Source organism: Aulonocara sp. 'chitande type north' Nkhata Bay, linkage group LG18 (genome assembly GCF_057382095.1).
Source record: "Aulonocara sp. 'chitande type north' Nkhata Bay isolate Kocher_YH1m ecotype deep benthic linkage group LG18, A_spYH_male_GT1.1, whole genome shotgun sequence".
Taxonomy (NCBI): Eukaryota; Metazoa; Chordata; class Actinopteri; order Cichliformes; family Cichlidae; genus Aulonocara; species Aulonocara sp. 'chitande type north' Nkhata Bay.
The window spans coordinates 19,240,850-19,266,641 of NC_141361.1; the positions used below are offsets into that span (position 1 = coordinate 19,240,850).

The 25,792-nt window shown below is 39.6% G+C and overlaps 1 protein-coding gene across 1 annotated transcript; it reads left to right on the forward strand.

The window, feature by feature from the left end:
- The first annotated feature begins 1,614 nt into the window (after window positions 1-1,614).
- On the forward strand, window positions 1,615-25,750 carry LOC147308387 (oxysterol-binding protein-related protein 1-like). Its single transcript, XM_086270675.1, has 27 exons — window positions 1,615-1,745; window positions 1,862-1,947; window positions 2,049-2,123; window positions 2,343-2,454; window positions 2,563-2,648; window positions 3,079-3,223; window positions 3,420-3,487; window positions 5,401-5,445; window positions 5,783-5,856; window positions 6,175-6,238; window positions 6,405-6,506; window positions 6,601-6,720; window positions 6,987-7,065; window positions 8,620-8,726; window positions 14,684-14,852; window positions 16,669-16,858; window positions 19,126-19,201; window positions 19,951-20,085; window positions 20,316-20,413; window positions 20,536-20,718; window positions 20,816-20,923; window positions 21,173-21,262; window positions 21,460-21,586; window positions 23,266-23,382; window positions 23,472-23,595; window positions 23,683-23,773; window positions 24,552-25,750. The coding sequence occupies exons 1-27, from the start codon at window positions 1,622-1,624 to the stop codon at window positions 24,652-24,654; spliced, it is 2,898 nt and encodes a 965-aa protein (XP_086126801.1). The 5' UTR covers window positions 1,615-1,621; the 3' UTR covers window positions 24,655-25,750.
- Window positions 25,751-25,792: the final 42 nt, after the last annotated feature.

The window sequence follows — 25,792 nt, forward strand, 5'->3', positions numbered from 1 at the left end:
TCGTGTCTGTTATCTTTAATTAAAATATTGTTTTCTGGGCTGTTTACTTGTATTTATTTTCAGCATTGTGCTATTTCACAAATGTCATAGATGTTGGCTGGCAATTCCACCTGACACACTGTAGAGAAAGATAAAAAAAAAAAAACATTGCCATATGAGGTTTGTGGATATGAATAAAATCAGATTAATATGTTTTACTTGTTGTAGTTTTTTTTAATCATTTGCCTGTAAAGTAATAGCCGTCTTGCATTACTGAAATAACATTGACCTTGTGTTACTGTATGATACTGTTGTTGTGGATGTCATTATAACACAGAATAATGACAGTATAGAAACCAACAACAGAAATACTGAATGAAAAATTGAGTTGCAGAAACTAGGACATAAGACATGACAGTAAACTGTCAAGAGTATGATGCCGCTACTAAGAAAAGAGTCACAACTGAAGAGAGATGTTAAAAGCATGTAGCATGAACTAGTTTGAGTATTTTAGGGATTTTCCTACACAGCCATCTCTAGGCTTTACAGAGAATAGCACCAGAATCAGGTGCAGTTTTCTGTGAAAGAAATTCCTTGTTAATGTCAGAGGCCAAGTCAAAAGTGGCTCATATAAGAAGAGAATATCTGATCACACAACAGGTGGAACCTTGAAGCAGATGGGCTGCAGCAGCAGAAGACCGCACCAGGTGCCATTCCTGTTGGCTAAGGACAGGATACTGAGGGGACAGTTCACACGGAATCACCAAAATTAGACAATTGAAGACTGAAAAAAATGTTGCATGGTCTAATGAATCTTGGTTTCTACAGCAACATTCGTAAGGGTCAGGATTTGTTTTGGTGTAAAACAACATGAAAGCGTGTAGCCAGCCTTCCTTCTATCAACAGTTCATGCTGATGGTGGTGTAATGGTGTGGGTGGTTATTTTCTTGGCACACTTTGGGCTCCTTTGCAACAACTGAGTACAATTTAAGCACTACAGCGTAACTCAGTACTGTTGCTAACCATGTCCATTTCTTTATGGGCACAGTGTACCAATCTTCTTATGGCAGCTTCAAGCAAGACAGTGCACATGTCAGCATGGACCACCGTCTGAGGAAGGTTTCCAACACCTTGTTGAAACTATACCAGGAAGAATTAATGAGGTTATGAACGCAAAAAGGGGGTCCAACCCAGTACTTGCTAGGTATGACTAATGCTAGTAGCTACTCAAAAATACTCTGTCCGGTCACGTGGCGGCTGCCTGTCACCTGATTGAACCGATCAGATTTCAGCCGTGGCGTGTTGTCCCTGTGAAGCAGACCAAAGATTGTGAAAGAGTTTCAAATCCATAGCTACACGTAAGTCTGAGTTTAACATTTTATCCTCGCCAACGTTAGTAAGATAACTATTTAGAGTTACTTCCGCTCTTAGTTTGAAAGGTAACGCTGCTTTAGCTCAATAAAAACACAGTTGAGCTGGACAAACGTAAATAAAAACAGATATTATGTCGACCTCTAACTAAAACCTTAAATTCTTCACTTGCAGATGAGAAGCTGTATTAACTGCACCTTGCTTAACGTGGTTAATTGACCAATTTGAGCTAACTGCCTTGTGTTTAACATCATTTTTCATAAGTCCAGTGATGGAGGATTGCACACTGGAAGAACAACTTCTCCTTCATGCTAAAGAGGGCAACTGTCCTCAGGTTCAGAGGCTCCTTCAGTCGAGGATTCACCAAAACAGTTCTCTCAACATCAACTGCAGATGTAAGCTGGTGTGTGGGGGAGGATGCCATCATCCAGCTGCCCTAATGTCACATGTAACTAGAAAATTGCTGATTTTATTTTATTTTTTCTTCTTCTTTTTCTTTCTCTCGCTGTAGCTCGTTCGAAAACCTGCTCGGGATGGACACCTCTTCATTTGGCCTGCAGCTTTGGACACAGAGATGTTGTTGAGGAGTTACTGAAGGTGAGAGCAGTGTATGAGTCACATCATTATCATGCTTTTTGTGTTCAGGACCTGCAGCCAGAGACATTTTTATATTCACCTAATAAAGAATGCATTTGCAGGCAGGGGCTGATGTGAATTTGCAGAATAACCTGGGTGACACACCTCTGCATAAAGCAGCATATGCTGGACGAAAGGTAAGGATAGAGAGGGGAAAAAGTAGTGCTTCCTTACAAGTCTGTAAAAGCACGGTAAACTGTGGTGTACCTTCTTCTTCTAACCTAATGTCAGCTGGATCAGCTGTCACAGAAACACATAATATATTTTCTCATCTCCCACTGAAGCTTTTGAGTGAAATGTGATGGTCAGGTTTTTTCTTTAATCCCCCCCCCACCCCCACCCTTTGGACCCTTAAGGAGATTGTTCTGTTGCTTCTGCGCTATGATGCCTGTGCCAACATAATCAATGGAACTGCTCAAATCCCCAAAGATGTCACAGAGGACGATGAAATCATTACCATGCTTGAGGGTATGAAATCATGGGAGCGTTTTTCTTTTTTTTTTTTAAACGTCTGATGGCTTCTCATTACTGAAGATCAGCTGCCTTTGTTCTCAAGTACTGATTTGGTTTGTGCAGCTGCAGAGAGGAGAGCGGCAAGGCGGCATGAGGAGAAGCTTCTGGAAGCAGCCAGAGAGGGGGATATATCCACTCTGTCTAAATTGGTTAGTGTCTGACCTTTCAAAGAACTTTTGGCAGAAAATAGTATGCTTTAAGAGCATCTCTCCAAATTTCACACATTTAACAAGTGCCTTGGGGCCTTGCACACACTTCAGTTGTCTCCCAGAGATTGTTGAAATGCACCACCGTTATTACAAATACTCTTTATACGATTCGATATTTGTACAGAGTTCGGGGGGTCTGATGTTCAATCACAAAGTGACAAATCTGAGTCCACAAATAAGATGGCATGTGGCAACTTGCAGTAAAAGCCAGTTCAGGTTTTGTTTTGTTTTTTAAATCTCATTCTGTCTTGCTGTTTTTAAGATTGATCATTTAAATAGTTTTATGCATGTTTCAGATAGATGTATGTAAAAGGTTAACCTCATTTTCCTGCCTGTTGTTTCTGTCATTTCTCTGGTTTATATCCCTCAGCTCAATGGGAAAGATGCTCCAGATATCCACTGCAGGGATTCAGTGGGTAATACGCCTTTACACTGTGCAGCCTACAGGGGGCAGAAGCAGTGCGTTATAAAGCTGCTCAAGTGTGGAGCCAACCCTAGTATCAAGAACAACAATGGTATATCACTTATCTTGTTCTCATCATCAGCTCCTATTATTCCGGCTGTTTAATTTGTTCAGTGGTGTTTAAAATGGTTGTTTAAGAATCACACGTTATTTTCTAAGGATGGTAAATACTATAGTCCACCGGTTTTGTTCCAAGGAAGTGTCAAAAGGTGCATAATAATTTGTTTGTATGGCTGATGATTTTGCAGCTCAGACTGCATTGGACCTGGTTTGCACTGATGAACTGAAACAGATTCTAGCAGCCTATAAAAATAAGGTGAGCTCAAATGGCTGGTCTGTAATGTCTCATCCGCTTTGAATGATCAGGATGGGTTCTGCTAAGAACATTCGGCACAGCTGCATTACAAGTATGGTGTCTTAGTCGTGATCCACAAAGGATGATACCTTTTTGGTTACTTGATTAATTAGAGTACTTGAGCTGCCCCTCATTTCTTTATATTTTATTTCCAAGGAGCCAGGCTTTCTTGTAATTTTTCTTATAAAGTGGTTTTCAGCAATAGTTCTCCAGGCTTTCTTAATGTTTTGGGGGTTTTTGGGTAATTTGTTTTTTAGATATTTGCTGTTTTTTATAAATACATCTAATCCAAGGGATGAATTGTTGTGTTTACAGATAAACAATAATTTAAGTTATATCTTTAGGCACTTTGTTACTAGCAGCCTGTAACAAGGGGCATCAGTTGATCCCATTTCATTAGTTGGATCTGCAAAACATGTCATAGATAACAGTTTGACACGCATAAAATAGTATTTTTTTTTTTCGTGCCAGCTGAAAACGTGACATATCAGGGGGAAAAAAATGAGTCGACTAGGCAAGTGCAAGACAAAAGAGAAAATGTCAGGCTAAAAAAAGTTGTCTAAGCGTATATGAACAGTTTCTAAAGGTTATATTCTTAAAACAAATTGGGACCTAGACCGGCCCTTCACTTTTCACTGAAGTCTCATCAGAAGTGGAAAGAAGAAGTTGGAAGGGTGGCTGTCAAGACGTGTGTCTTAATAAAGAGAAACCAGGAGAAAAGGTTGAAGTGCGACTAGTTACACAGGAAGTGAACTGAAACTTAAAGGTAACAGGTCTTATGGGCTGATGGATCCAAATTCAAGTTCAAATTGTCATCAGTGTGTACGGAGGAGGTAAAACAACCGGGAGCCTCTGTCATGGTTTGGGGCTGCAATTCAGCCAGTGGTGTTAGAGGTCTTGCAAAAATCGATAGAAGATAGGTACAGAGCAAAATATCGTCAGACTTTGGTCCACCATGCATGAAGTGGAAATGTCTGATTGGCAACATACGTAGATGATGCTGCATTTTGGTTTGTTTTTGATTTTGTTTTTTTTAATCTGTCATGGACTGACCCTCCCAGAGTCCAGACCTCAACACTATTTAAGTAGTGTGGGATCATCTTGGCAGAGAATGGAACAAAAGGTCCAAAGAAGAGCTTTGAATGTCCTTCAAGAAGCCAGGAGAACTATTCCTGAAGACTGCTTAAAGAAATAACAGGAAAGCTTTCCCAAGAGAGTTCAGAATAAAGTTTGTCATACCAAATATTTATTTTATTTGTATAAACAGTTTTTTCCTTATATCCTGGATTTCTTTTACATTTGCACGTTTCAATGCATTCAATAAATTTCCCCTTTTATTAGCCATGAAATTTGACTCGAGGCTTTTGCGCAGTACTTGTGTCTTGTCTTTTTTTTTTTTTTTTTTTTTTTTTTTTTTTTTTTCACCAAATTTTATCTGGGAAAACTGCAAATCCAACTTGATGAAATTTACTGTGCTCATTCTTGTTTCTCACAGGGTTAAAGAGCCCATCACTGGAAACGTGTTCATAAAACCAAAAGGCACTTTAAAAAAAAAAAAAAATCTAAAGTCCATCACATTAATCACAGATACTGCAGTTCTCTGAACTACATCATATCGGCACTTTCTCTTCGTATGTTTTCATGTGTTCACACAGTTATGGTGACTGTAGAGGAAAAAGTCAGCTTTTATTAAGAATAAATACGTCCGTATCCGTATGTCTGATAATGCAGCGTTAATGTGGAGCACCACGTAGTCATGGTGCAATTCTTTTAAAAAGACTGCGCGCTAATGCTGTTAGTATATTAAAAACGAATGATTCACACACAGACTATTCAACGCTGTACACAAGACTGATATTTCGTTTTTCTTAAAGGACATGAGCAGTGTGGTGCAGAAGATTGAAGGACCTCTTTGGAAGGTATCTGGATTTATGTTGTACTATTATTAGGTCAGACCATGTTCAGACTTTGACCTTTACAATTTGATGAAATTGACTTTTTTCACATTACATGACACAGAATATTTGAACTTCTTTAAAAAAAAGACTTATAGGAACTATTTATTCTTTTGTTTTTCTTAACATGCTACACTTTAATTTACAAGAAAAGTCATACCACTCTGGGATAACAATAATAATAATAAAACTTTAAAATTGATAATATTTGTTCTTTCTAAAGTCATTTAAACTAGATATGTAATGATGATGTGTAGTTTTGCTGCGTGGGGTATTTGTTAAATTATTGTTTCTCTGACAGAGCTCACGCTTCCTCGGATGGCGTTCCCACTGGGTTGTAGTTGAGAATGGAACTGTCTCCTGGTACCCTAGACAGTGAGATACTTTTATCAGCCGATTTTATAAAGCTAAACGCTATAGTATGTATATTTATAGTATTATATATTTCACTTTGTGTGAAATGTTGCTTATAATCCACTAATGAAATGTTTTGTTTTTTTAAAAAGAGAGAGGGGATATAAAAATAACTGTTACTGGAGATGACGTCGCCTGTGGTTTGCCAATTATACCGTTAATACTTACTTAAAAGTGGTAACTGTTAATGCTGCTTTATCTTTCACTGTGAGTGTGTGTTTGTGTGTGATTTTTCTGCATGCTCTTTCATCATTTTTGTTGTTGTTTTTGTTTTTTTAGAGCTGATGCACTGGCTGGTGTTAGGAAACAGGGCTGTAAGTCTCTTTCACAAGCCTACTGCATGGTAAGTACTGGAGGTTTAGAGGCGTGTTTTCTATCAATCTATATTACCCCACAGATGCTCAGTAAATACATGTTTCATTTATTTTCAATTTGAAGCATGATGTTGAGTTATACTGTATCTATTGCAGCAGTGATTGCAGTGCATTAGTGATTTCTTGTTATTCCAGGTCAAACCATGGGATCACTGCTTCTTCATGCTCAGGTGCTTCGATGACTCTGTGCATTATTTTAAAGTCCCCTCGCAGACAAATGCCGTGGCAACAAGAAAAGTGAGATAAAATCGGTCACCTTCTTTATGGAAGAAACAGTATTATCTGTATGAAAGGACTAATATGGAAATGTTGCCGCCATTTATTCTGTTAGAGATGGCTGGATGCTTTTGAAGAGCATGCATCCTACTGCACTCGCCACGACACTGAAGAGGTGATTATAGATTATGCTGCGGGTGATGTGAGAGTGAGGAACCTTGAACAAGCGCTTCAGGTAAGACCGGGATCAAAAAGTAAGGTGATGATGATCAGATGGTTTATAGCACTATTATATCGAACCCAAAAAGTTGATTCATTTCATATCGACGTAGCATTTTCAAAAATTACATTAACCTGTGAATTGTGATGGATCACGCGCCGGATGAACTTCAGTGTCATTGACCTTTGGGTTTGAGCCATATAGGATTTCAAAACCCTCAGTTTTGTTGAGTTGTACAGAGTTCTAGTGTTAAGTTTCTCTCTTGTCTAAAATTGTTGCAGGCAGCCAGGGCCTTCCAGCAAAAATTGGAGAGTGAAGTGTCAACATTTCTGTCCATGGCGAAGAATGAGGAGAATTATGGTAAGTGCTTCAGACATATCCAGTTATTACTGTGCCGAGATATTTTAGGAGAGTATTTTTAGACTTGTTCAAAAATGATTATTCAGGCTGGTAAATGACAGAAAATTATCAAGATGACCAACCATTTATATCATTTGCTGTGGAAAAAGCATGTGCGGCTGGGATACCAGACCTCAATGCAAAATGTAGAATTAAATTTTGTTCTAGAAAATTGCAGCCACTTCATTAGCTACACCTGTTTAACTGCTCATTAGTGAAAGTATCTAATCAGCCAATCACATGGCAGGTACTTAGTACATTTGGGCATGTAGACATGCTCAAGATAGCCTTTCTTATTCATCAGAATGGGGAAGAGAGGCGACTTTAAGTCACTTTGTGTGTGACAGGCTGGTTTGTGTATGTTGGAATCTATTGGGATTTTCCCACATAACCGTCTCCAGGGAGAGAGAAAATATCCAGTGAAGAGCACGTCTGTGGGCAGAAATGTTGATACAGTACTGAAGTGAATGGCCAGACTGCTTTGAGCTGACAGGCACACAAATGAACTAAAATAAAAACACATTCCAACTAACTTATGGACAAGCGCATCTCTGAACACAGAGCGCAGTGCAGTTCGCACAGGCTCAACAAAATGGACAATACAAGGTAAGAAGATTTTTGCCTGGACTAATGAGTCTTGATTTCTGCTGTAACATTCATATGGTAGGATGAGGCATGAAAGCATGGCTACATCCTGCTTTCTGTAACCTTACCTTAACCTTAGCTAAATTAGACCCCATTTACCATGCTGCCATAACGTATATAACAGGCTCACACTTCATGACTCATCGTTGCACTTTGTAAACCCTTGCTGGATTTACTTCACTCAATAATCAAAGGTTGAAGCATTGGGATATTTTTACATGCAAAGCCATTCTAAGAAAATTGCCGTCATATACCTACGCCAAGTTCATTGCCCTCCACAAGACCTACAATCTCAGAGCCAGTAGCTGGCTGCAGTTTAAAGTGTCCCTAGCGAGCACGGAGTGAGGAAAGTTTAGTCTATCTTTTTTTTCCGGCCCGTGATCTTGGAATGATCTGCAGCTCAGGAATCTCTTATCCCTTTAACTACTTTGAAGTAAAACTGACAGATGTTTTAGTCGCCAACTGTACCTGTAAAATTTAAATGGGTGGAATTTGATTTGGAACTTGTTTTGCACTTTGCAAACTGTGCTGCTTCTCATCTTGGCCAGGACATCCTTGTAAAAGAGATTTTCTCATCTCAATGGATATTTTTTCCTTTTTAAATAAAGATTAAATTCAAATTAAATAACTTGTTCAGGCTGGTGCTGCTGGGCTAATTGTGTGGGGGATATTTTCTTGGCATTCTTTAGGCCTTTTAGTAGTAGTTCAACAGGGTGCACATCTTCTGCAATAAATACACATGTACTCAGTTAATTGTGAAAAAAAAAACATGCCAGTAATGAAAAATGATGTTTAATTCCTTTTTAAAATATATAATATTGTGTACAGTATAAGCTAATACAGATACATTCATTTTATTTTTTTATAAAGAGTTGACTGGTACACTTCTGCTGAAAGCAAAAGAGACGAGTGAACTTTCCAGTGAAACATGCTCTGCTCTCCATCTGTGCCTTGAACTGCTGTCAAAGCAAGAAGAGGTAAGAGGAGCATATTACTCTTCTTGGGGAGGGCAAGTTGAGACAGTCCATCATCTTTGGATGGATTGTACTGCTTGAAAATCTATTATAGATTATTTAAAATAGTGTAAGAGTTTAATCTAATGCAGTGTAATCTGTGATTCTGATGTATTTTGATTCTGTCAGCTGCATGCAGTCTTCTGTAACCCCTCCACTTGATGTAAATAGAGGGTACTGTTGTAGATTAGCTGCAGCTCACTGAGCATGTATGAATCGTCCTCTCATTCATATACTTTCACCCGCATACTCTCCTCCTATTGGCTGAATAAATTATACTGACTGATTACAAAATCCTTAAATCCCTCCCCCTTACGTTAGCTCCTTCACACCAATCAGGTTTAAAATGTGTGTGTGAGTGTGTGCGTATGCAGGCGCGTGCGTGTACCAGTCCCTGTCCACTTGTCTTGGTGGCTGTGCTGTGCCCTTGGGGAAGCACCAGGACAGCGTGGTAATCACTGGCACGTCTGTAGGAAGGACGTAGGAAAGATCCGCTTTTATGCTTAGGTCTGCATTCAGCCTGCAGATCAGTGCAGACGCACACACGCAGACACTCTTGGACTCGAATCCACACACTCCCGCTCTAGGGGAAAGGCTGTGCGTTTAGTGAGGGAACCCAAGCGCTTTCATATTCACTGGCTCAGCCGCAGATACATGTATTCACGCTCGCATAGTGTGAATACACTCTCGCACGCACATTTCCATATGCCAGAGCATCCGAGAACGGGAAAAGAAGACACAGCGACAGCACTTTCCTCTCGCATCTACACAGGTAAAACAAAACAAACAGTTGTTGTTGTTGTTGTATAAAATTTACAGCTTTGCCGGCAAAAAGCGTTTTGAAGTTTGGAGCGATTTAATTTGATGTTACTTAGTGTATTGTTGATTTGAGGGTTGGTCTAAAGCAGTGGCGCCAGCGAGGGCTGTTCATCAGTATGCGGAGGTCATTTCTGTGGATTTAATGATCTGTATTTGGAGTGTGAAACTGAGCGTCTTTGAAGTGGCACCGAAATCTACACTGCTCATTACATCTTTATAATGAGATCATCTTATAAAGGAATTAATTCTGCCAAGTAGGAGCATAGATAGGCATTGATTAAATTGCACTGAGGATGCATTTGATCTGGTAATAGATAAATGGAAGGATTCAAAGCAAAGGTTTGTGGGTTTAACTATTTAATCATTCTTTATGTTGCACCCAAATTATTTCCTTTCTTCCTTTAGCAGCTGATTTTAAATTATCACTCTAAAACTACTACTCTGTGCTTACTGTATGATATACACTTAGACTGCCTGAAAACCTTTAATAAGGCAACTGTCTTGTTGACTTGTTCTTGTTAATTAAGCATGCATGAGAACCAATAAAACACAAGGGTGTTTAATATTTTGCTATAAATCCTAAATATAGCAGTATTGCACTGACTAAGAGTAATGTATTCATCCAAATCTGGTACAACTGTCATGTCACTAGGACTTAATCAGGCTTTTTAAATAAGAAAGCCGAGGACGTTCACTGGAATCTCATCAATCAAACATTAAAACGTTCCAATAAAACAAACTGGATTAATTTCTGACAAACAAATGTAATAAGAAGAAAATGTCTTAACAAGCATGGTAAATCTACTGGTGCCACGTTAAGCTAATGCTACTACATGTACAAAATGGATTATATTTTCTACAGTGCTGAGATTGCCCGTGTTAAGCTGTATTAGCTCTAATCCCACATTTCTATTCTCCCACCCCAGATGCTTCTGTTGGTCATACTTGTTTTCTACTGTCCACAGTCCATGGCAGTATTCACATTCTGTTGTAACTGCACACATGTTTGATACTGAATCATGTCACTTAATGGCTCAAAGGGTCTTTCACCAATTAGAGTATTGTCCTTCAGAAGTGTAGATGTGGTCTGACCCATTTCAGCAGGCGCTGCAGAAGTAAAGTATGCTAGTGGAAGTGCCACATCTTTACAGTACATGTAGGGCACACTGTGACTAGGATGTGAGTATATGGCATATAAAGTAAGGAGAATTGTGCTTTTAACAAATGGGTAGAAAGCTTCATGAGGAGGTTTGACGACACTCGCGTACAACAGAGATTTATAGGCCCCACTTTGCTTGGTGTTTGTCAGGCGGCACGATTGCCCCCCTGTCTAGAAAGCGAACAGAGGATTACAGTTTGGAACCACTTAGTGGTGATGTGCTGAAAAGCAGATCTGTCACTTTGTGTTGGTCTGACGTCAGGAATAAGGCATAAAGCACATTTATTTGATTGAAGTTATACATTTTTTTTTTCTTCTTCTTTAGTCTGTCAGAAAGCCAGTTGACCTTTAAAACTTTGGGGGTTGGTGTGAAGACAGTGTAGCAATTGACCTTTAGTTCAGCCATTGCCACATAAGTAACAAACCTCCTGTCGTATCCCAGACAGGAGATTTTTTACTGGCTTTGTTTCAGTAGTGGCTGGTGAGTGGGTGTATATATATGGATGTATTCAGTGCAGTTAGGTATGTAAACATGGTCAAGATGGTCTGCTGGCTTTAGAGTCACCTTTAAAGGTGACTTTAAGTCACTTTGTATGTGTCAGACAGGCTCGTCTGAAGGTTTCAGAAACTGCTGATCTACTGGGATGTTCCCACACAACCGTCTCTATAACAATAAAATCCAAAAAAGAGAAAATATCCAATGAGCAGCAGTTCTGTGGTCAGACTATCTGAGATATCCAATTCTGGCTCACCTAAATTGGACAATAGTAGATTGATCAGACCAAACATTTTTCCAATCTCGAGTTCTCCTATGATGTTTGGGTGCTAGGGTCAGAACTGGATGTTAACAACATGAAAGCATGAATTCAATCTACATTGTATCCATGATTCAGGTTGATGGTGGTGATGTAATGGTGTGGGGGGTACACTTTGGGCTGGTTAGTACCAAGTGAGCATCATTTAAAGACTACCTGAGTATTATTACTAACCATGGCCAAGCCTTTCATGAACACAGTGTATTTCTGTTTATTCTGATTTTTGGGACTGAGGTTCCTCATAGCGTTTACTACATCTCTTACTATAAAGGTACTTCCTTTACTCTAGTTGAATGGCTCCTTTGAAGCAGGCTTTCCAAATACAGTTGGATATAGAGTTAATGTTACAGTCCAATGTATAGAGCTATAATAATATTGCCTCTGAGGTTTGCTTTTCTTTAAACAAGAGAGTATATTTCAGCACAGAATAAAATTTTTACCCTTTGGGGTGCTGGCCAAGGAGAAGCATCCCTCCCAGGCTCCAGTAACAGCTACAGCACAGAGCCTCAGCAGGGCTTAAAATAGCACTGTTTGTGCTCAGGCGAGAGGATGCAGTGAGAATGAAAGAGCTGGCTGCGATGGTTACACAAGTGTTCCATTCCTGGATGGGCTCTCACGCCAAGTGCCTGGGACAGGGAGTGTTAACACAGGCTCCTAGACAGGAAGATGAGTCACCTTTAAACTACAGTATATATTTATCAAATATGTTTGATGAAAATAAAATCACAATTCAGCAGACATTCCCATTGCACAAACTTTAAAGAAAAAATATAATGCTAAAGAATTTACTATTTTTATGCATTTTTAAATGATGCTGCATTTAAAGTCCTAAATTAGATGAACATAGATTCAGAAACACAGCTGTAATGGAAACGTTAACCTTAAATGTAGGTGCCAGACTTAAAGACTCGCTGCCAGACTTGTTCCCTAGTGCAGAAGAAGGGAGAATATAGAGAGTGCTGAGATCTCAGAGAGGCTCTCTTTGCTAAACCTAGTTATGGATCTGATCAATGAAAAGTATATGGGAATTTTCTATTAGCCAACACAGTAATTAATGGATCTACACCTGCAGCCTGCGGGATTCGTTACTGATCCGACCAGTAATTGCCCAGGACTAGATTAGATTAGATCAGTCCCAATCTCCAAGCTTACAAATGTACAGACTTTGAGGTCTCGGGGCTTTCACACAGTCAAATTGTCAAGTACACGAGACTCTTAAAAACCCTTTTGGTCCTTTACACACACTTTGACAGGCTGAAGCCAAATGTTCGACGTTACTTCTAATGTCTAATTGTTGAAAAATATGTGTGATTCTTTCTAATAATACTGTGTCTGCCTTGCGTTAAACCAGAGGGAACCAGAACAGGAATATAATTGTGCTTCTAATACAAATTACAATAAATTTGACCCAAGCTATCACCTTTTGTTAAATAGTCATTTTCTGATTTGCCAGTGCTGGCATTTCATTAACTGGTGACAGCTTCATCAGATCTTCATCTGACTACGGCAAAATAATAAATGATCTAAAGCTTATAGCTTGTGCAGACTTCTCAGTTGTCTTATTTTTATCCATTTTCCATCACCAACCTCCTGCAAAAGGAGCTTATAAGTGTCTGTCATGTTACCAAGACAAAAAAGGATGTTGAACATGTTGTAGTTCTTATGTTTCTAGAGAAAGTGCATCGGTACAGATCTATAGATGGTCATTATAGATAAGCTGGACTATAACTTGACAGAGGATGATAAATTTGAATAAACAAGGTGTCTTGAAATATACTTATCAGATATTGAATGAATACATAGATCTCCAAATTTAACATTTAACGTGTCACTTTTTTTTGGATTTGCATACAGTTTATTGGGATTTGACTGGATTTCAGTGATGCCTTTTTAAACCCTGCAATTTCCATAATAACCCAGCTGGAAGTTGCAGTTCCGGTTGTGCTGACCCAACATTTGGCAATCGGAAACAATCAATGTTCATTACAAATGGCTGGATCATGGTCTTTGGAGTAGGCATGCTATTCAGCAAGTAAGTAAATGTGTCTGGGTTTTCCCTGCCTCTTTTCTGTTAAGTGTATGTGGCTGATTTGATCAGATTCTACCACAAAGGCATCTGAAGCAGTTTATATTTAAGTAGCTGATGTTTTTGAGAGGATTTTTTGAAAATAATCAAAAGTTATTAGTTTTCTTCCAATCATCCCTTTAAAGGAAATATTAGACGTCATGAGAATCTGATGTCTGACGCAAAATCACTCATCTAAATCTTCTAAATGTTACATTTTTTTTATTCATGTTGTTAATCAGACAACATCCTCGCAGGGACTAATACACTCGATCAAAGGGAAATGGGTTAACCACACATACACGATTACAGTCATAAATTGCTACCTAGGCATCAGTAGCTGTGTCTTTGTGCATGTCTGTGTGCTCACCTTGTAACACATCGGGCACGATAAGAGATGACACAGAACTTTTCATCTTTAGTCGAAGATACCGACCTTGCTGTCAAGTCTCAGATTTGCAGTGTGATTTGCAAGCTCCTGTTTCTCAGCTGCCTTCTTCAAGGTGACACTGGACGTTTATCAAACTGGGAAGGCTGTGCTCAGTTTCTTTATTTTGCAATAATTCACTAAACTGAATTTACAAGAAGTAAAAGGTGTTACCTGTTTTTAAATAATATGTTGCTGTTAAAGCTTTAGTGTTATTTTTGTCATTTTGTTAGAGGCTGTGGATATTTGCTGGGTTTTCGACTCCTGTTGGTAGAGCTTGAACATCAGCAGCAGTGGACAATAGGACAGACTAATCTGGGCTGTCACGCAGTGGCCTGGCTCAGGTTCCTTTGAAGGGACACTCAATCCTGGGCTTCGGAGCTCTCTGAGACTATGGTGTTTGGTTCAGCCTGGAAGAAACTAGATCTGTGGGCAGGGTTAAAACAATGCCTGCGATCAAAACCCCAGACAGAGAGTCATGTTTGATTGACATCAAAATATTAATCTGCTTGTTCCACTATGATCATCACATTTTTAAGAGCAATGTTTTTCTGCAATAAAATGTTAAGTTAGTAGCTCTGGGCACGCTCTCTTCGGTCGCTTTTAACCTTCTGTCTGGTTGTCCTGTGTTTGCAGGTGTGGAGCCTGAAAGTAGAGCAGGAAGTGGAGAAGAACAAAGCTCTAACAGAAGCCTTGCAGACTTTGGCAACTGAGAACCACGAGCTCAAGCAATCCTTGAGTAAAAGGCGGAAGTCCTCCAACCTTAGTACTCTCAATGAAGATGACTTCTATGATGCCGTGTCAGGTCAGCGGCCTCTTGGTGGAAGTAATCAATCAATGTGTGTAGTATGTCTTGTTGGTTGGGAGAGATCGAAAATGCAATTGTTATTTTCTACTGCCCTAAAACATGCTTACAATCAAATGGATTTAGAAATGAGGCAGGTCACGTCGCTTTTTGCAGATTTCTTGTTGTAAATTGCATTTTAAAAGAGTTAAATATTTTTGGTTTTTTTTCTATTCTTCTGCTGAAAAACTCAGTATGCGGAGTACAATATACAGTGTACATTTCAGTACAGTCCTATTTAGCAGACTTTCCTTTTTTGTTAGATTTTGTGTGAGTCATATAACTGAAGGCGTCTGGATTTGGACAGATATTTCATAATTGAAGCACCTGAGAACTGACATCTTCTGGTAATTTGATTCATACTTAAATACCACTTTTCTACTAAGACTTCTTACTACCAGCCTCATTCACTAATTCACACACACGGGTGAGTGTGTGTGTCTATGCCTAAGAATTCTTTCTAAGAGGCGTAGAAAAAATGCCTAAGAATTACAACCATCCATCCTGAGGTCCTTCCCTAAAATTTCCAAGAGGTTTTAGTCCGGGTTGTGAATTCTCCTGAAGCTACTCCAGCATACCCTGTGCTCTGTGCTTTGGGTCATTGCAATGATGATATGTGAATTATCATTCTAGTGTCTGTTCAAGGATCTCTCTGCATCCACCTGTATTTATCGATTAGTCAGTTCCTCCTAAGAAGCACTTCCATAAATTAATGTTGCCACCATTCTGGTTTATTTGAGGCATTCAGTGTTTAGTGTTCACCATCACTTAGTGCGTGGAGATCAGTTTTTCTTTCATCAGACTATAAAATCTTTTTCCTCTGTCTCATGGACAGATGGTCATCCTCTAGAATGTGCAGTGGACTATACTGCCCTTCTTGCACTTGTTACTTAATTTAGCTGCACAGATGCCTCTAAAAGATTAAAAGAGAGAGAAACCTGGTGGTTACAAATGTTCTCCTGTGGAAACACAGATCATTAGAAATAATTTTACACACTGCCCCTGATCAATACTGTTCCACAGCGTTATTGCAGAGGTCTGCAGAGAGGTCTTCATGGCTTGGTTTTTGTCCTGATAGGTAGTGTGATTTGAGGCACCTTTTTATATACACAAGTGTATACTTTTCACAGCTATGTCTGGTCTATTACATTTTTCCATTACAGAAAATAAAATGAAGGGCTGAATTTTTAAAGCAACGTTTTCATTCTTTTTGCTTTACTTTTAGCATTCTGAACTGCCACAGAGCAAAGACTGATGAACAAAATTGCAATTTTAGTGCATGTGCACCTCTGTTCATATAGAGCATGCTTATTATGCAGTGTTATATTTGCTTCTCCATCCATGTAGGTGGGTGGATGAGAAATTCTTTCAACACATAAGTCAGAATGCGGTATGTGATCGCACAATAAGCACCAATTTCACTCAAGCATATTCAGCTTCTCTTATTCGTCTTTGCTTTGTGATTTTTGACAGTAATGTCAGTGACAGTGCTTTCTAGGGGGAGGAGTACCATCCCAGTGAACACAGTGCAAACAAATGTTACAGGAAGCGAATCCTTTGTGCGGCCTCTCATTGGAACACAATCCTCAGGTGGGGTTTTGCATGGCAGCAGGGAGGGGGGAGTTTGGAGAGGAACTCGAGCACAAGTGCTTATTTGCAGATAGTAAACTGTTGAGGCTGGAGGTTTTTTTCTTTTCTTTTTTTTTCATTTCCCGAGCCAGCTACTGGAACCTGTACTTGCAAGCGGTTTGGTATGACCTGGCATCTAACCCTACAGAGTCTGAGTCGGAGCACTCGCTGAGCGGCTTCCTGTCTGTGGCCAGTTACTCCTGCGAAGAGGACGAGGGGAGAGACACCCCCTTTCTCAACACCCTCCGCCATCCCAGCGCATACAGGGGGCCTTCCGGAATGTCAGGGGAGGGTAACCATGGCAACCAGCCATCCCAGCACAATGGAGTTAAGCACAGGTGAGCTGGGACTTGTTTCAGTTGATGATGTTGTGCTTGTTTACTGGATTAAATGATTGCAAAGAGCGGAAAATACAAAGGCTTCCAAGGCTCAGTGCTCGGCATTCAACTTGTTCACCGTTTGCTGTATGTGAGGCTTTGTTGAAGTTGGTGATAACAGGATTCAGTACGGTGTATGTTTACTTTGCCAAATGATGAAAATTTTGTGGATATGATTTGTTTGGTATCTAATGACAGGCTGCAGACCTCAGTCAGCAAGAGGATAGGTCAGTGGACAGAGCTGGTGTAATGGGATACCAGCTTTCCACCCTAGTCTGTTTTTTCTCATCAGGTGTTTTTTTGTTTTTTGTTTTTTTTTGCTTGCTCGAGCATCCAGTCCACAGAGAATAGCCTGTTTTTGTTTTTCCTGACAGTTCCAACTCTCCAAGCCAACAGTCGTTTCAGTACTCAGTGCATCTTGCTGTGTTGTCGTGAAGATTTGACACTCTCTCTCATTTCCGTGGATGCTGATTCTGGCTTGGCCTGTCTTCCTCAGTCCAACAAGTGATCCATGAATAATTAAGCATGTGCTGGCTCAGAGTAGAGTTGGAGAAAAGGGCTGCCTGGCTAGCTCTGTGTGCATATGTGTGGGCTCGTATGTGTTGTACATGAAAGATTTATGAGGTGTCTGTTTATTTGAAATTAATTCTGTCATTCAAAGGATGCCCGTCAATGATTGCCGACAGTCTGGTGTGTTTTTCTCTATGTTGAGTCATTTTGCCATTAATTCTTTACAAGATTATTATTACGCTTATTTAACCAGGAGATGGCCTCGAAATCAAAAACTTTTACAAGGGAGAGACCTGGGAAGGAAATAGCTGTAAAAACATCTCAAAAATACAACAAATATAGAATAAAATATAAGCGCTATGACATAATATACAATAAACAAATTGCAATAATATAAAACCTTCGTAGCCTCTCAAGAAAACCATCCACAGGTCTCCACAGTAATTGATACAGGCGTGTTTAAATTGAAGTCTTTCTCTGAATGATTCTATGAAAACACAGTGTTTCAATTATCTGTCAGAACTCCAAATACACCGCCTTAATATATCATTAGTACCATGGTGTTGTAGCTGTGTTATCTGTTTGTATATGAAATAATGATTTGAAAACTGAGCACAGTGCCAGCTGTAAGATATTTCTGCTTCAAAGTAGTTAAAGATTCGCTTGTATAGCATGTCACACGTCACTTCCAGGTGGGCTCATGTTTCAGTAACCTCAGCTGACCAGCACAGTATCCCTTAAATGCATTTTTAACTGTATTTTGGAAACAATCAAAGATAGATTTGAGCATTTTCCTCCACATTTAAAGGTAAACATGTTAAATGTTTGAAGGAAGAAAGAAGAAATGAAGAAATCCATCCATGCTTTAATAAATCTTGAAGCAGAGGCCAGTGGAACAAAAAATAGGCCAGGAGTATGGTCTGCCATGCATCACTGCTCTGCTCATCCTACAGATGGAGCAAACCCCCACCCCCCACTCCCCGCTCACTGTTTATTTAGCTGAAGTAATGGCTTTTATTTGTGTGTTGGACCAGCACTCTTTTCATTTTTTTTTTCTTTAAACAAGGACACCATCTGCCTCCAGCTACCATACCTGTAAAAGAGTCCATACTGCAGATGCTGGCAAGACTGCAAGATGAACTCAGTGACCAAGAAAACAAAAACAAGCACATACTTTAATCTAATTTGCATCTTAGCTTTCTTATGCGAAGAATGTTTCCAGATAACTGCATATGCAACAAGAAAAATTAAAGGAAAGCGTATTATAGTCAGCGTGCACACACACACACACACACAGCTGTACATGCATTCATGGGTATTGCATGAGGTTGAACGGACTAGCTGAAAGCTTACAGGTGTCGGATAACCCTTTTTCCCAAATGGTGGGTTGAGCTAAGTTGTCTGCTCTGAAGCTTTTAAATAGTGCAGCTTCGTACCCACAGGAGACAGATTTATGTGTTTTTAATGTGCGCTTTACCCAAAACGTGAAGGTTTTAGAATTTAGCTCGGTGCCACATTTTAAAAGAAAAGCTGTTTGGAGTGTGGATGAGGCCAGATCATCTAGCATGAAGCCACAGTGTTTGCCTGCTTTGAATTGCACAGCTGAGACAACAAGCGATGTTGTAATTTTCCATATGTTAATAGAGCTGGATCACGTGATACAGGAAATCCTCTCTGTGTTTACCCTTCTTTTTGTTATTCATATTGCTTTCGCACAGAACATCTCTACCGGCTCCCATGTTCTCCAGGAACGACGTGAGCATCTGGAGTATCCTAAAAAAATGCATTGGCATGGTGAGAACACATCACTCTCAGTCCGGTAGATGTTTTGTTTTATTTTCCTCGTTGTGTTTTAATGTAGATATGAGCTTTTGTAATGTAGATTGTTGAATTAGAACCAGGATATGATATGGAAAAAATTAGGATTTATGAAAAGCGAGGGCTTTTTTTGTAGTTGCTTTTATGAAAAAAGGCAAAATGTGAGACAGTATAGTGTAAAAGAAGTGTAGAGGTGGGGTTTGATCATCCTCAGTCTAAAATATAATCAGCCTCTCTGTGCAGCACAGAGAGTTCAGTTCATTTTTTCCCCCCAAAAGAGCTGAAAGCCCTTGACACTTACCCCTTTTTCAAGGGAGACCTGGCCAGACAAAGCACACCATTACGTGGTTACCAAAATGATAAAATTGGGTATAACAGAAACAGATATAGGATAACAAAAACAGAGCAAATTGGGACAAACAAAAACAAAAAAAATAGAAAGCTCAGGTTATGAATAGTAGTGCTACACTCTTACGTTAACGAATCATTTTGAGTTTAAACTCTCCCAGGGAGAGCAAAAAACAAAAAGCCTTTTTGTGTTCTGAAGGTTTTCCCATAAACTTGAAGAATGCTTTTCTACAAAGTACTGAAACAAAATCTCAGTACACAAAAAACATAAACACAAGTGCTTTGGTCTCCTTAGGCTTAAGTCTGCTAATAAAGCAAAAACCATATCATGTTTGTCCTAATAGTCTTTTTTTATCTTCTCTAACTCTTCTTTGCAGGAGTTATCAAAGATTGCCATGCCTGTGGTATTTAATGAGCCTCTGAGCTTCCTCCAGCGGCTAACAGAATACATGGAGCACACCTACCTCATCCACCAGGCGAATGCCACAACAGACTCTATCGAGAGGATGAAGGTACCATTCTGGCCATATATCCTTTCTTCAGTTAAATAAAAACTCCAAAACAGATGCATTTTTAATAGTAGTGATGCATTTAATTATCTGACTGGGATCAAATCACTATCCTCTCATTAAACTGCTGAACTATTATTAAATGAGTGCAGAGAGGCTGTGGCGTCTCGGCACTATCAAAAATTGAGTTAGTTGCCTGTAATTTGATTAACATAAAACAATGTTCGGTGTAGTGTGTTGCAGCATTTGCTGTGTCAGCTGTAGCGTCACAGTGGGAGAGGACTGGGAAGCCCTTCAACCCCCTCTTGGGGGAGACCTATGAGCTAATCAGGTAAGGCAGCAGACTCATCAGTATTAGCGCACCTATACACAAATCAGCTTTTGTTTACTGTACACGTGTATTTTTGTTAATGAGCTTTGTCTTGTATCAAACATATGCCTGCTTGCCATCAGAGACGATTTGGGCTTTAGGTGGATGTCTGAGCAAGTAAGCCATCACCCTCCGGTTAGTGCCTTTCATGCTGAGGGCCTCAAGGAGGATTTTGTCTTTCATGGTTCCATCTACCCCAAACTCAAGTTTTGGGGGAAGAGCATAGAAGCTGAGCCCAAGGGAGTTATCACGCTGGAGTTACCCAAGTGAGCTCACACTGAAGACTGTTTTATAAATCTGTTCTGATGTATTTTAGTAAGGAATTGTTTTTCTCCTTTGCTGAGTGCTTTTTTGTCTCTGTAGATATAACGAAGCGTACACCTGGACAAACCCCACCTGTTGCGTCCACAACATTATCGTCGGTCAGCTTTGGATTGAGCAGTATGGCAGCGTGGAAGTGCTCAATCACAAGTAAAATATTGTATTGCAGTGTTCTCCGTATCTGTGAAACACATTTGCATGCACAGAGACTTGGATGTAGGAATATATTTTTCCCTTGCTCTGCAGAGGAATGTTGATCTACTTTATAAATCTTAAGCTTATTGATCATGGAAGCAGAACTGGGACAGTCGCATGAGCAGGTTAATTAATGTTTGAAAGCTTCAGCTCGCAGAGGGAGAGTGAAAGAGAATTGGTAAAGAGGCTATCATTTGCTTGCAGAACCGGAGAGAGATGCAGCATGACTTTCAAGCCCTGTGGCCTCTTTGGAAAAGAGCTGCATAAAGTTGAAGGATACATCCTAGATAAAAGGTATCTTCGTGAGTTATTGCTGTTTAGTAATGCCTGTAAGCAGTAAGTCAATTTGTCATAAAGCGTTTCTTTGTGATTTACTTTATAATGTATATTAAAGTGGCGCAGTTTATATTGCACGATGGGAATGTTAGCGCTTGGTATTATCTGCACCTAAAGCTGTGATATATTAATATCTCATCTTCTTATGTTTGCAGCAAAAAGAAGCTCTGTGCAATATATGGCAAATGGACTGAATGCCTTTACACAGTAGACCCTGCGACTTTTGATGCCCACAAAAAGACTGAAAAAAAGAATCCAGATGAAAAAAAGGGCAACAAACAGGTACCACGTTTGACTGCTTTCAAAAGCGCCTTTGTTCTGTCTCCATTGGTTTCCAGAGTTTACGGCACTGGGCTTGTAGGTTTATTTGTTTTTGATGATCCCCCCCCACCCCTTCATACCTTTTCAATATTTCACCCGGTAAACTGCTGAGGCTACAGCCCATAGTGTTTGTGCTGCACTTTAGAACCAACAAACTCTCCTAGTTCAAATGTGTTAATATTATAAGGTGGATGTAAACACTTATCTCATAAAGCAAAATGTAATTATTGTTGTATTTAGTCTGTGTCACTTTTTCTATACCTTTATCATTAATGACATGGTGCTGGAACTGCTAGCCACCCTGTGAGTGTAGCTGTGCATCGTTACTGTTTAAAGTTCAGTTCACGGTGTTTAACTTGTGTTTATGTACACAGCATTGTCCATTTTGGTTAGCTCACCAATACCTTTTAAATTACTGGTAGTTTCCATTTTGCACAGGTGACTGAACGGCTGCATCTTCCACCTGTAGAGACTGCCCTCTGGTGGTTTGTGCTTTGCAGTGCACACCACCTCAGTACAGTGTTGTCTGTATGAAAACAAAGAGGAGCATGTGTTTTATAGAGAGCATTGAAAAATCATGCTGGGACTTTACAGTAATCTACATGTAGATTAGATATGTAGTCCCCCATAACTGAGTAAGCTTGAACAAGTAAGGTCATGAGTATTTTTATGAATTCCTACAAGTGCAGTAAAGCAGAACCTACATTTGGTTGATATTTGGCCTTAAAGCGGCTCCATTTGCAGATCCCAGGAAGCATTCATAACTTACAGTTCTATTTATTTGGTCCATTTCAGCTACTTCATGTTGCTGCATGTAATATATTTAGATCACGGCTCTGAGGGAACCAAGTGGTTGCTGGACTTCTTGATCTTGTCACTGAAGACAGTTCCTAATGACACTGGGTGAACCCTAAGGGAATTTGTCATGGTGCAGAATGATCTCAGGCACGGGCACTCAGGCAATCAGACACTGTGATTTTTATCCATAAGCCAACATTAAATCCCTGCAAATAACATGGTCTGTGACAACGCTTCACTGTTGCCTGCAGACATTCACCATTAAGGGAGCCCTTTAGTGGCCTGCCTTCTGTTGGGGTCATGTCTAGAGCACCTCTTTTTTTGTCTGCAAGTATTGCCTAAAGAGCACATCTGAACAAACTGGACCAGATTGTTCCAGGGTCCCAACATTTTATTCTGCCAGCAGCTGATGGCGCTGCTGAATCTCTCCCAGTTTCACAGGGACACCTTGCTTTCGCTGTTGCACTCAGTTTCTACAATTGTCTGCTTGGGAGAGAAACATCTTATATTTATGATCAAGCTGTCACTTCTACAGCATCTTTGCCTTTTTAATGATGCTTTCACTGTGCAGTTTTTTATCCCAACCCAGCTGTTTCTGTTTCAGTTAATGATTTCAGGTCAACCGACATATGTTTTTACATCTAATTCTTCCTGTTACATAGTACTTGTTTTGTGTGGCAGAGCAGAATCTGTCGACTGTGTTGTATTTTAGTCAGTTTAACAACGTGGAAGTTTCCTCATGGATTGAACCTATTATAACTGTCAAAAACTAAAAGAAAGTACATCAGAAGTACTTGTGTGTCTCTGCTCTGTACTGTATATATCTCTCTCTGTGGCCTTAGACCAGTGTCGATGAGGAGCCTGAAGAGACGCCTCCAACTGATACTGAGACTGTGCAGGTCATCCCAGGCAGTGAACTCATCTGGAAAATAACGCCACGTCCGGAAAACTCATCCAAGGTACAAAAGGAAATAAACGTGACATCGGTCAGATCAGTTTTGAATATTTTGCTTTAAGTTTCTTTCTTGTGTGTATGTGGGTGTTGCAGTTCTACGCATTTTCGACATTCGCCATGCAGCTAAACGAGCTAGACAAGCGCATGGAGGGCGTCATACCTTCCACAGACAGTCGCCTCAGACCAGATATTTGCGCCATGGAGAAGGGAGACATAGGTACAGTGCGTGATCTTGATTTCCTATGCTGAGCCCGCTGAATGTAATCTGTGGTGGTATTCAGTTTTCTGTATCCACGGCTGTTAGATCTGGCAAGTGCTGAGAAGAAGAGACTTGAGGAAAAACAGAGGACGGCCCGGAAGAATCGCACCAAATCAACAGAGGAATGGAAAGTGAGGTTAGTCAATGAGAAATGAAATTTAAATCGATTGTGGGTGGGCATTGACTGATTGCCTACATGTTGTCTTCTGCTATTAACTATGCATTTAACTTATTATAATTGAAAAGGAACGCTGCACTTGGCCCAAGGTTTGCTGCGCTTTTTCTGAGTGTTATTTTTCTCTCATGTGAAGTGCTGCACTACACTACACCACACTCCTCAGGACAAAATGCACACATGCATGTTTTTGTTGCTCTTGGTCTGTCTGTGTGTGTTTTCAGACTATGTCACATAAAAAGTCTGGTGTTTAATACTGTTCAGCTTTTTAACCTCCTAGGACCTGCCGTCCACATATGTGGACATCACATTTTGGGTTGTTTAGACCAAAATACTCAATTTTGCTCTACATGGGCCTGATATCCAATTACGAGGACATACTGCTACTGTTCTATCGAAATTTTAAATGAATATCCTCATATGTGGATCTCATTTTTTTAGAAACAAAAATCAGGTATAAAATAAAAAAATCTGGTAATTCTTTGTTTTTACATTCATCGGGCTCCAATATGGCCAAATATCAAAGAGAAATTAAAAATGCATGCTGTGGAAGAGTTCGGGTCTTAGGAGGTTAAAGTTGTACACCGTGGATGGAGCCTTGCCATCAATTTGTGTGTGTGTGTGTGTGTGTGTGTGTGTGTGTGTGTGTGTGTGTGTGTGTGTGATTCTCTTATGTATTTATTTAATCCTTTTGTTATTTCCAAGTGCTGTGCTCATACTAAATCTTCTCACTGTTCAGGTGGTTTCAACAAGGACCCAACCCACACAACAAAGCTCAGGACTGGCTTTACTTGAAAGGCTACTGGGACAGGAATTACTCTCAGCTGCCTGACATTTACTAATAAGTTAAAAAAACAAGGCAAAACTACATACTGTACAGATTTCTCACCTTTGGACTTCATCTGCTATACTGGGGGGTCATAAGCAACTATGTAATAGAGTATAGAACAACAGCTAATGTGTTGGTGTTCGGTTTGAACCCAGAGACATATAATCCTCAGTAGGTCTGTGTGAGTAATAAAGCACAATACTTTCTTTCACTTATTTATTATTTATTGTGGTTCTTCTTGACCACTTGAGATACCGGCATGTTCTAAAAAAAAATCTAGAATGTATTTTTAGAAATGTTTCATGTTGGATAGACCGAGTGTTTAAATAGCAGGCTGAGCTCTACTGTCTGTAGTTTTTCCGTAATTCACATTTGGTCATGAAAACATTTTCCTCATTAGCTTCAGCATCGAGAGGAGTGACGATTCTTAAAATCACCTTTGGCTACGATTGACACTTGTGCATACATACTGTTATGCAGTGCGAAGTATTAAAATAGGTCATTTTGGTATATCGGCCTCTGTTTTCACTTCCTGTTATGAGTGCTACAGATATTTAGCGATTAACTGAATGTGTTACAAATTTACCTAATTTGTAGACCTCTACAGTCAAGTGAAACTGTGTGTGTAGCTATATCTAACAGTGTATAAGAAAGATGGCCAGAAATATGACAGTAAGACTTGTTTGAATATCTGATTAAATAAACCCTATACTACGTACTGTATAGATGTGCATAGCAATTAACAGCATTGCGTAAGTCTACCTGGTTCTGTAAACATAACTTTTTTTCTTAACTATACTAAAGCAGGGACATTGGTTCTTCAATTAGATTAGTGTGTGAGTGTGTTTGTGTAAAAGTCTTGATATAGATTAGAATAACTGGTGATCGTCTTAGTACTATGTGCATTGATATAACTGAAATCCAACTATCTCAAACGCATGTGCATCACTACAACTATGCAAGCCTTACCTCCTTTACAGTTAAGCACTGAATATTCATTACTCATGTAACAATAGCTGCTACATGTATACACTTTAGATGTGTTATCACTGTTTGGTTATTTAAACAGAATTTCTATGTTGCTAAATAAAAGCTTAATGTAAACTCGACGTTGTGGTTTTGTGGGTTTTTGCAGTTAAAAAAAAAAAGAA